We start from the raw sequence: 10,356 nt of genomic DNA, 5'->3' as shown, positions 1-10,356 counted from the left end.
AGCAGAAAGCTCTGCTTGAACCTCTCACTGCTCCTCTTCTCCCTCTGCCCCCCCCGTCAGTGACCAGTGGGGGCAAAAAAAGACCAGCTGAAATCCTCCCACCTCTCACCCTGCTCCCCAGAGCAGTGCCTGCGTTCCGAACACGCTCCACCACGGCCCGGCTCTCCCTCGGCCTCCTCAGGGCAACGCTGATTCGATGGGACCTGACAGTCTTTTTCCTTTAACTGGCTTTTGGAAAGAGCTTTGCACGTACCGTGCTGAGAGGAGTGGAAGTACCTCTAGAAATAAAATGCAAAAAAGGAGGAAAATAGCCTTACTGAATTTATTCTTTTCAGTTGCCGTCCCAGCGTGCTACCTCTAACTGGGAGTTTAAAAAATTCTTACAGAAATGCCCTAAATTGTTCCCAGCCCTGTAACGAGTGTGCAAACAGCAGGTTAACAAAGATCACAGCTGATGTGGAACTGGCAGAGTGAAAGCACTGATCAAAGAGGAATCCACGGGGACGTAAAGCGCGTAGAGACATTGGTTAACGCCTCTTCCCTAGGGCTGCTTGTACTAAAACAGTGGGTTTTGTCGGTGTTTTCCTCCAGGCAGGTGCTACCGTGAGCCAAATTTGAGAAACTGCTTCTCTCATCAATAGGATGTTTACAAGGACAAGGAGTCCTCGCTCAGCGCAGGACGTTTTGTGCCTTCCCCAAAAACGTTCCCACATCAACAACCCCACGGATATTTGTTAAAACACTGCTCTGGATAACACCGATTTTTTTTTTTTTAACCCCACGTGAGCTTAATTTTGCTGTGGGGCGCCTCAAATTAGAGCGTTGTGCTAAAAACAGCCATTAGCTCCCTTGGTCATCCCCAAACTTCTTGGTTGTGGTTTTAATTGCTAATTAGGGGATTTCTACACACCAAGCCAAAATAAAGAGCCGTGGGTCTGGCTGTATGGAATCCGACGGACGGATCTTTCCCTCCCAGGAGCAGCACCCGGGATTGAACGGGAAAATCATCCCGCAGCGGCGTCGCCGCGCGTTCGGGAAGGTTCGTGCCATCGCTGCCGCTCGCTCTTCTCCAGTCTCCGCTTCCTGGCCAGACTGGGCTCTGTTATGTTATTTCTTCAGCCCCATCTGTCCTGTGTTTTCTTTTTTCCTGTTTTTTTTTTTTTTTCCCCTGTTTCTACGCTATCAACGTTTCCGGCGGGCTCTGCTGGGGCATCTCGAAGCAGCTGGCGGGGACCCAAGGTTTGAACGCTGCCGTTTGGACCATTTTCCTGGCACCTTCGGGAGCACCGGGGCACAAAATGGGGATTTTTGGATGCACCCCCAAGGGGTTAGACCCCATCTCCTCCCCAAACTGGTGCTTTCCCTTTCCAGGAGCCAAGCACATCCCTGGGGCTGGCGGCAGCTTTTGCTTCAGCCCCATGGATTTGGCTGGCCGGAGGATTTTGGGGACCTGAGGCTCTGGGGTTTTATGGCCGTTTTGCGGCGAGGTCGAAGCCATCCCCTTCTCTTTTTTTTTTTTTCTGGTGAAAGTGGATAGCAGTGGGCAAAACCCCGCGGAATTCAGAAATTGGGGTGAAAAGGGGCTGAGCGTCAGGGCAGGGGGTGGCGAGTGAGCGTGTTGGGGTTGGAAATCGCTTCTCCGCTGGGCACGCTGTAGGAGAGGAAAAAAAAAAAAAAAAAAAACAACACAGAGAAAAAAAATCAGTGCAGCCGCGTTTTCCAAAAAGCCCGAGCGTTTCTGCTCGCCTTCGCTTCCAAGAAACGGAGAAAACCGGGGAGGTAAATTGCAGTGATTCATCGCGGGCAGATCGGAGGCAGGAAACGAGAGTTTGCTGCCTGCCCCGTGCCCGGCGTGGGCTCGGGCTCGCCTGGGCCTGGCTGGTGGCGAGGGCCTGACGCCCACGGGCCGAGCATCCCTGGGCCACGGCGGGAGCGGCCGCAGGAGCCACCCAAGGGGAAGAAAACAACCGGCCAAGGCTGAAAGCCAGAACAGGGGGAATTTTTCGCCTGCGTTTCTCCGGAGCCATCCGAGCGAGGTGCCTGTGAGCCGGGGAAGGGGGGGACCCAGCGGGATGGGGGTCGCTGGGGATGCTCGGTGTCTGCGTGTCACACACACACACACCCACACACACCCCCGCTAAATTTTGGGGGCAGCATCCCTTCCTTGGGGACCTCCGGGGGGCTGGGGGGGTCCGTTGAGAAATGGAGCGTGGGAAAAAGGGGGCGGGGCTTGCGGGGTGCCTGCCTGCGGATTGGCTGGGGGGGGGGGGGGAAGACCCCCCAAATTGTGCTGGAAAGGAGAGGGGCAACCCTGAGCTTGCAAAGGGGATGGGGGCACCATAGGGACCGCCCCCCCCCGCACCATGAGGATGCACTTGAGGCAGCCGGACCCCCCACCCCCCCCACGTGTTTGCACCCAGGCGGCTGCGACGGGGCCTCGGTGACACGAGTTGCGCCGGTCTCAGCCCAGCTGAGGGCTGCAGAGGGCAAAACTCCTTTGGGTGGCTGGAGAGGGGCCAGGCGCGTCCTTCGGTGGGTGCTCTGGCCAAAAAATCCCCCCCAAACCCGCTGCTCCCGTCGTTGGTGTTTTGGGGATCACCCCAAAGGACGGCTAAGGGGCTCTCGGTGCTGCATGGCTGGTGGGGAGTGGGATGGAGCGCTGTGGGGGGGGGCAGGATGGGGGGACCCCAAAATCTCTCTGGGATTCGGGGTGTGGGACCGGATGCACCTCGCTTGGGGTCCGGACTGTACGCTCGGGGCATGGGGAGCACTTGCGTCTTGCTGGGGGTCAGGACGTGGGGACGTTTGGGTTTCATTTGGGGCTGGGAAGTGGGGACCACATATGTCACATTTGGGGGCAGGATTTGGGGACCCTCACACTGCTTTTGGGGGTGGGACTGTCTGCATCCTGCTCGGGGCAGGGGCCTGGGACCCTCGCGCGGTGCTCAGGGGCAGGACACGGGGTGCTTGGGGTCCTGGAAAACGGGGGTCGGGACACGGGGACCTTCGCATGGGGGTCGGGGTCAGGCTGTGGGGACCCTCGCGTGGCACTGGGGGTCACAGGGGACCCCTGTGCTGGAGTTGGGATGTGGGGACACTTGCACGGGGGCTGGGGCATGGGGACCCTTGTATGACGCTCGGGGTGGGGACATGGGGACCCTCCCATTGGGTTTGGGGTCAGGATTTGGGGACCCTTTTATTGGGGTGGATACCGAGGGACCTTTGTGTGCGGGTCAGGACTTGGGGACATCTGCACTGGGGTCAGGATCTGGGGGGACCGCAGCATCTCCCCAGGGCTCAGCGGGCTGGAATCGGGGGACGGTGGGGGCAGGTTGTGTCTGTCCCCTCTCTCCTCGCAGGGACCGTCACCGGGGGGCCAGATCTGGGTTCCCGCACCACCACCCTGGGGGGCTCCGGATAATTCAGATGCGGCACCGGAGCCGCTTAACCCCATCCTGACCCAGCCTTCACCCCGAAACCCCGCTGCCATGAAGAAGAAGCCAGCTAACGGGAGGGGGCCGGATCCTGCACCCCCCCAGCAGCGCGCCCGGGGCATCGCCAAGCCAGCGGAGGTGATTTACCCACGGGGGGGGACACAGGGACACCCCGAGATGACGTTTGGGTGCGGGTGCATCCCCGTGACCCCCAACTCACCATCTCGGGGTGGTCCAGTTGCCCCGAGGGGGGACAACTGCAGCGTGATGGGGGGGTTCTTGCTGACACGGGTGGGTTTTTGTGTGTGTCTCCCCCCAGTACGTGGGGTCCTTCGCGGTGGAGGACTTGGACCTGCAGCAGCAAGCGGGGCGGCTGGAGGAGCAGCTGCGGGCGCTGAAGGTCAGGCATCCACCACCGCTCCCCCCTCGCCGGGAAATGGGGGGACCCCAAAGAGTGGGGGGGACCCCCCCCAGGCAACACAGCCCGGACCCCCCCAATTCTGCATCTCTCCCGGGCAGGACTGCCCCAGGAGGAGGTCGGTGGTGCTGAGGTTCAGCTTGCAGGGGCTGAAGGTCTACGGCGCCGATGGGGAGGTAGGGGTGCTGGGGGGGTGCTGGGGGGGTGCTGGGGGGTGCTGGGGGGATGCTGGGGGGGTGCTGGGGTGCTGGGTGCTGCTGGAAAGGTGCTTTGGGAGACTTGCACCTCTCTGAGCTTGCTTTTGCTTGGGAACGTGCCTTGCATTTGCAAACAGGGCTGCAACCTGCCGTGCACACAGGGGTGCACCCCAGGGTGGGGTTCAGGGGTGCTCGGTCCCAGGGTCACCCCCTCCCCGCCCCGTCCCCGCAGACGCTGCTGATGGCGCACGCTCTCCGCCGGATCCTGTACAGCACGTGGCGACACGCCGACCACCAGTTCGCCTTCGTGGCCCGCAACCCCCGCAGCCCCGCCAGCACCCTCTTCTGCCACCTCTTCGTGGGGCTCCCGGGCGAGGTGCGTGACCCCCAACACCCCCCCCACCCCCCCAAGAACCCCGCCGTTATTATTTTTTCATGTTTGCGCGCCGCTTCTCCCGCCTCCCCCAGGTCCAGACCCTGCACCTCTTGCTCTGCCGCTCCTTCCAGCTCTGCTACCTCCTGGCGCACCCCGAGGAGCAGGCGGGCGACGGGGACCCCCCGGGGCTGGGGGTGCTGCGGGAGCCGCTCAACCCCGAGGAGGTGTCGCGCAACGTCAACGCCCTCGTCTCCTTCCGACGCCTGCCCGCGCCCGCCGGCCTCGGCTCGCTGAGCGCAGGGGTGGGTGCACCCTGCCGGGGTGCTGGGTGCTGCTCCAGGGGCCTTTGCACGACGGTCGGCTCGCACGGGGGTTGCACGTGGGGGATTTTTTTGCACGGCCTCTTTTGCGCGGCTCTTTTGCGCCGCGCGGGTTTTTGGCGCCGCGGGGTTCGCGTGGCATTTTTTTGCGCGGCCGCTTGCCTGGCGGTTCTTGCACAGCCTTTTCTTGCACGGCGTTTTGCACGGCGCATTACGGCACAGCACATTTTTTTACGGTGTCTTGCACGGCGTTTTTTTGCACGCCCTCTCTGTACAGCGTCTATTTGCACGGCGGGACGCGCGTGGCCCTTCTTGCAGAGCATTTTTTTTTGTGCAGTGGTATTTGCGTGGCATTTTTTTGCATGGCACTTTGCCTGGCAGTTCTTGCACGCTCCTTTCTCACACGCTCCTTTCTCGCACAATCCTTTCTTGCACAGTCCTTTCTCACACGCTTCTTTCTTGCACGCTCCTTTCTCACACAGTTGTTTCTTGCACACTCCTTTCTTGCACACTCCTTTCTCACACAATCCTTTCTTGCACACTCCTTTCTTGCACACTCCTTTCTCACACGCTCCTTTCTTGCACGCTCCTTTCTCGCATGCTCCTTTCTTGCACACTCCTTTATCACACAATCCTTTCTCACACGCTCCTTTCTTGCACGCTCCTTTCTTGCACAATCCTTTCTTGCACGCTCCTTTCTCACACAATCCTTTCTCACATGCTCCTTTCTTGCACAATCCTTTCTTGCACGCTCCTTTCTTGCACAATCCTTTCTTGCACGCTCCTTTCTCACACAATCCTTTCTCACACACTCCTTTCTCACACGCTCCTTTCTCACACGCTCCTTTCTCACACAATCCTTTCTTGCACAATCCTTTCTCGCACGCTCCTTTCTCACACGCTCCTTTCTCACACACTCCTTTCTCACACGCTCCTTTCTTTCACACTCCTTTCTCACACAGCATTTTCCATGGGATGTGTGCTCACACGCCGTTTTCACGTGGCCTGTTTCATGTGACACATCTTGCACAGCCTTTTGCACGGTGTTTTTCAGGGCGTTTTGCCTGGTGTTTTGTCACACGGTCTCTTCCTGCCCAGCACTTTGCACGACACACTTTTGCACGGCGCGTTTTGGAGGCCCATCCTGCACGGCCTTTTCTCGCCCGGTGTTTTGCACAGCCCGTTTCAAATGGCATTTTGCGGGGCCGTTTTTTTCACGGCATTTTGCACGGCCTTTTCTTGTACGGTGTTTTGCATCAGACGTATTTGCACGGCAATTTTTTTTGCACAGCAGTTTTGCGGGTGTTTCGCAGGACGTTATTTGCAGAGTGGTTTTTACACGGCACTTTTTTGCTCACCATTTTTTTTGCCCGGCATTTTTTTACACAACATTTTTTGCATGGTGCTTTTGGCATGACTTTTTTTTGAGAAGTGTTTTTTGCACGGCATGATTTGCATGGCAGTTTTTGCACGGCGATTTTTGCACATTTTCACGTGACTTTTTTGCACGGTGTTTTGCACGGCTTCTTTTGGGCAGTTCTTGCACATTTTCACGACTTTTTTGCATGGTGTTTCACATGGCTTCTTTGGGGCAGTTCTTGCACATTTTCACGACTTTTTTGCACGGTGTTTCCAGTTCTTTTGGGCAGTTCTTGCACATTTTCACATGACTTTTTTGCACGGTGTTTCACACGGCTTCTTTTGGGCGGTTCTTGCACATTTTCACATTACTTTTTTGTACGCTGTTTCCAGTTCTTTTGGGTGGTTCTTGCACATTTTCACGGGACTTTTTTGCACGGTGTTTCGCACGGCTTCTTTTGGGCAGTTCTTGCACATTTTCACATGACTTTTTTGCACGCTGTTTCCAGTTCCTTTGTGTGGTTCTTGCACATTTTCACGGGACTTTTTTGCACGGTGTTTCACATGGCTTCTTTGGGGCAGTTCTTGCACATTTTCACGACTTTTTTGCATGGTGTTTCCAGTTCTTTTGGGTGTTTTTTGCACATTTTCACATGACTTTTTTGCACAGTGTTTCGCACGGCTTCTTTTGGGTGGTTCTTGCACATTTTCACATTACTTTTTTGTACGGTGTTTCTGGGTCTTTTGGGCAGTTCTTGCACATTTTCGCGGGACATTTTGCACGGTGTTTCACATGGCTTCTTTGGGGCAGTTCTTGCACATTTTTACGACTTTTTTGCATGGTGTTTCCAGTTCTTTTGGGTGTTTTTTGCACATTTTCACGTGACTTTTTTGCACGGCGTTTCGCACGGCTTCTTTTGGCCCGGCGTTTTTTTGCACGGCATTATTTGTAGAGCCTTTTCTGCATGCCATTTCCGCATGGTGTTTGGCACGGCAGGTTTTTTGCACGTAGTTTTTTTTCACAGCGTTTTTTTGCGCGGCGTTTGGCACGGCGTATTTTTTTGCCCGGCGTTGTTTCGCACGGCTTTTTTTTTTTTTTTCTTGGTGTAGCGTTTTTTTGCGCAGCATTTTATCACCCGGCGTTTCGCGTGATGTTTTGCACAGCGGGAGCCCCCAAACCCCTCTCACAGCACCCCTTCCACCCCCCAGGAGCGGCGGCCGGAGGCGGAGGGCAGAGCTGGCGCCTGGCGCCCGGGGAACCCCTACTGCTCCCCGGTCCTGGTGCGCAAAAAAGCCATTCGCAGCAAGGTCCTGCGCTCGGGCGCTTACCGGGACTGCGGGGCCGAGAGCCAGCTCCACCAGCCCCGCGACGCTGGTGAGTGCCAGAGGGGAAACTGAAGCAAGGGAGGGGACAACACACACACGTAGCCCCAGTTTTATGGGGTTTTTGAGGCGAAGAGGGGATTAACGTGCTCCCGCAGCGGCGGCGGGATGGGAGAGCAAAGGGGCGAGGAGCTTGGCCTTCCTCCCCGAAAACGAGAGCGTCCTCGCCGAGAGCGTGTGGGCCTTCGCCGGCATCGCCAGGTGAGTGCGCGGGAGCACCCCGCTCCTCGCCGTCACCCCCCCGCTCCCCTCCTCTGCGCCCACCCGCCGCCTCGTCCCCAGGGACGGCGGGATCGCGCTGCTGCGGCGGGACGTCCCCGGCGCTTTCCTCCTGCGCCCCGAGCCCGGCCTGGCCAAGCGCTGGTGCCTGTGGGTGCGGGCACCCTGCGGCGTCGTGCCCTACTGCCTCTTCAGGACCCAGCAGGGCCGGTTCTGCGTGGAGGTGAGGGTGCTGTGCAGGGAGGGACACGGGGTCCCTGCAGCGGGTGGGGGGGGGCACGGGGTGCTGTGGGGCATAAGTGTGTTTGGGGCGTCGGTGCGTGGGTGCTCTGGTGCGTGGGAGCATCAGTGCACCGAGGCACCAGGGTCTGGGCGCGTTTGATGCATCTGTGACACGTCGGTGTGTTGGTGCACTGGTGTGTAAATGTATTTGGGGCATCTACACATGGGTGCACTGGTGTGTGTGCGTTTCACACGCTGTGTAAGTGCAGTTGGTGCATCTACACATGGGTGCACCAGTGTGTGTGTGACACACTGTGTAAGTGCATTTGGGGCATCTACACATGGATGCACCAGTGTGTGTGTGTGTGTGTGACACACTGTGTAAGTGCATTGGTGCATCTACACATGGATGCACCAGTGTGTGTGTGTGTGTGTGACACACTGTGTAAGTGCATTTGGGGCATCTACACGTGGATGCACCAGTGTGTGTGTGTGTGTGTGACACACTGTGTAAGTGCATTTGGGGCATCTACACATGGATGCACCAGTGTGTGTGTGTGTGTGTGACACACTGTGTAAGTGCATTGGTGCATCTACACATGGATGCACCAGTGTGTGTGTGTGTGTGACACACTGTGTAAGTGCATTGGTGCATCTACACATGGATGCACCAGTGTGTGTGTGTGTGTGTGACACACTGTGTAAGTGCATTGGTGCATCTACACATGGATGCACCAGTGTGTGTGTGTGTGTGACACACTGTGTAAGTGCATTTGGGGCATCTACACATGGATGCACCAGTGTGTGTGTGTGTGTGTGACACACTGTGTAAGTGCATTGGTGCATCTACACATGGATGCACCAGTGTGTGTGTGTGTGTGACACACTGTGTAAGTGCATTGGTGCATCTACACATGGATGCACCAGTGTGTGTGTGTGTGTGTGACACACTGTGTAAGTGCATTGGTGCATCTACACATGGATGCACCAGTGTGTGTGTGTGTGTGTGACACACTGTGTAAGTGCATTGGTGCATCTACACATGGATGCACCAGTGTGTGTGTGTGTGTGTGACACACTGTGTAAGTGCATTTGGGGCATCTACACATGGATGCACCAGTGTGTGTGTGTGTGACACACTGTGTAAGTGCAGTTAGTGCATCTACACATGGATGCACCAGTGTGTATGTGTGTGTGACACACTGTGTAAGTGCAGTTAGTGCATCTACACATGGATGCACCAGTGTGTGTGTGTGTGTGACACACTGTGTAGGTGCATTTGGTGCATCTACACATGGATGTGTCGGTGCATCCGTGCGTGGATGGACTCACGTTGGTGCGTTTGACATTGTAAGTGCCTCTGGTGCCTCGGTGGGTGGGGGCGCATGGCTGTGCCCGTGCTTTGGGGTGCAATTCCGCTTGATGCGTGCGTGCACCAGGGTGTCTGTGCACGGTGTCTGCTCCAGGGGTGCTCAGGGGCGCGTTTGTGGGTGCGGGGGTGCCGCTGGGTGCGGCCGGGTGCACGAGCGGGTTGGCTCCACGCGCGCGTGGGTCTGTGGGTGCAGGGGTGCGTTCGGCGCACGGGTGCGCCCGCGCGGGGGCCCACAGCTCTTTGGTGCGTGGGACATCCCGGCAAGGCACCGGGGGGGACTCACCTCTCCGCTCTCCCCCCGCCGCCCCAGCACTCCAACGCCGAGTTCGCCAGCGTGGCCGCCCTCCTGGCTCACTACTCCGGGGCGCCGGGGGGCTGCTTCTGCCGCTTGGCCCCCGGTCGCCGCAACCCCGGCTACGAGGAGCGGGACCCCGGCGGCGGGGCCGGCACTTGGGGAGAGGCCGCCTGGGCCCCCGCTGCCCCCGTCGGGGCGCAGCACGAGCGGGGTTAGGCCCGGCCACCCCCCCTTGGGCACAGCGACCCCCCAAAACCCCCACTTAGCTTTAAATCGCTGCCGGCTGCCTTATTTATTCCCCCCCCCCGCGGGCTGCGCGCGCTCGGCGGGCTGTACGGCGCGCCTCGGGCAATAAACGGCTCTCGTGCTCCCAGAGGAAAGGTCTGCGGGCGGCCTTTTATTCGCACCCCGCCACCAAACGCGCGAGGACGCGCGCTCGTGCGCTTGCACGCTCTCGTGCACGCGCCCCCTCGTGAACTGGCGCTCGTGCTCGCCCTCGCACAATCGCACCGCGCGTGGGGGCTCGTCCTCTCCCGCCCGCCCGCGCTCAGGCACTCGCCATCGCCGACCCCTCGTGCGCTCGCACGCGCCGCCGCCATCGTGCGCTCGCCTTCTCGCGCACACTCGGGGGGGGTCATACTCGTGCACTGGCACACCTGCGCGCCCCCGCTGTCGCACGCTCCTGCCCCTCGCAGCTCCACTCGCACACGTACACACCTCATGCACACCAGACACACACACACACAGAGACAGAGACACAC

General features: G+C 58.5%; 1 protein-coding gene across 6 annotated transcripts; it reads left to right on the top strand.

The window, feature by feature from the left end:
• Positions 1 to 770: 770 nt before the first annotated feature.
• SH2D5 (SH2 domain containing 5) lies at positions 771 to 9,967 on the top strand. 6 transcript variants are annotated; one of them, XM_074893160.1, is made up of 11 exons: positions 771 to 1,039; positions 1,224 to 2,036; positions 3,360 to 3,572; positions 3,754 to 3,834; positions 3,954 to 4,028; positions 4,282 to 4,425; positions 4,518 to 4,727; positions 7,314 to 7,479; positions 7,586 to 7,688; positions 7,770 to 7,929; positions 9,611 to 9,967. In XM_074893160.1, exons 3-11 carry the CDS (start codon positions 3,489 to 3,491, stop codon positions 9,809 to 9,811), a joined length of 1,224 nt encoding a protein of 407 aa, XP_074749261.1. In that variant the 5' UTR covers positions 771 to 1,039; positions 1,224 to 2,036; positions 3,360 to 3,488; the 3' UTR covers positions 9,812 to 9,967. The 6 variants fall into 6 exon arrangements, with proteins under 6 accessions (XP_074749261.1, XP_074749262.1, XP_074749258.1 ...); XM_074893161.1 differs by adding an exon at positions 2,421 to 2,532 and having other exon boundaries at positions 771 to 2,036; XM_074893157.1 differs by lacking the exon at positions 1,224 to 2,036.
• Positions 9,968 to 10,356: the final 389 nt, after the last annotated feature.

This window comes from Strix uralensis, chromosome 23 (genome assembly GCF_047716275.1).
Source record: "Strix uralensis isolate ZFMK-TIS-50842 chromosome 23, bStrUra1, whole genome shotgun sequence".
Lineage (NCBI taxonomy): Eukaryota > Metazoa > Chordata > Aves > Strigiformes > Strigidae > Strix > Strix uralensis.
Note: the sequence above shows the minus strand (reverse complement) of the source record. Positions and strands in the feature narration are given on the sequence as shown.

Excerpts from the sequence above, each read along its gene's own strand:
- SH2D5 (XM_074893157.1), top strand. The coding sequence starts at position 944 with ATGGAATCCGACGGACGGATCTTTCCCTCCCAGGAGCAGCACCCGGGA. Across the intron at positions 4,426-4,517 it reads TCGTGGGGCTCCCGGGCGAG|GTCCAGACCCTGCACCTCTT; the intron begins GTGCGTGACCCC and ends CGCCTCCCCCAG. Across the intron at positions 4,728-7,313 it reads TCGGCTCGCTGAGCGCAGGG|GAGCGGCGGCCGGAGGCGGA; the intron begins GTGGGTGCACCC and ends TCCACCCCCCAG.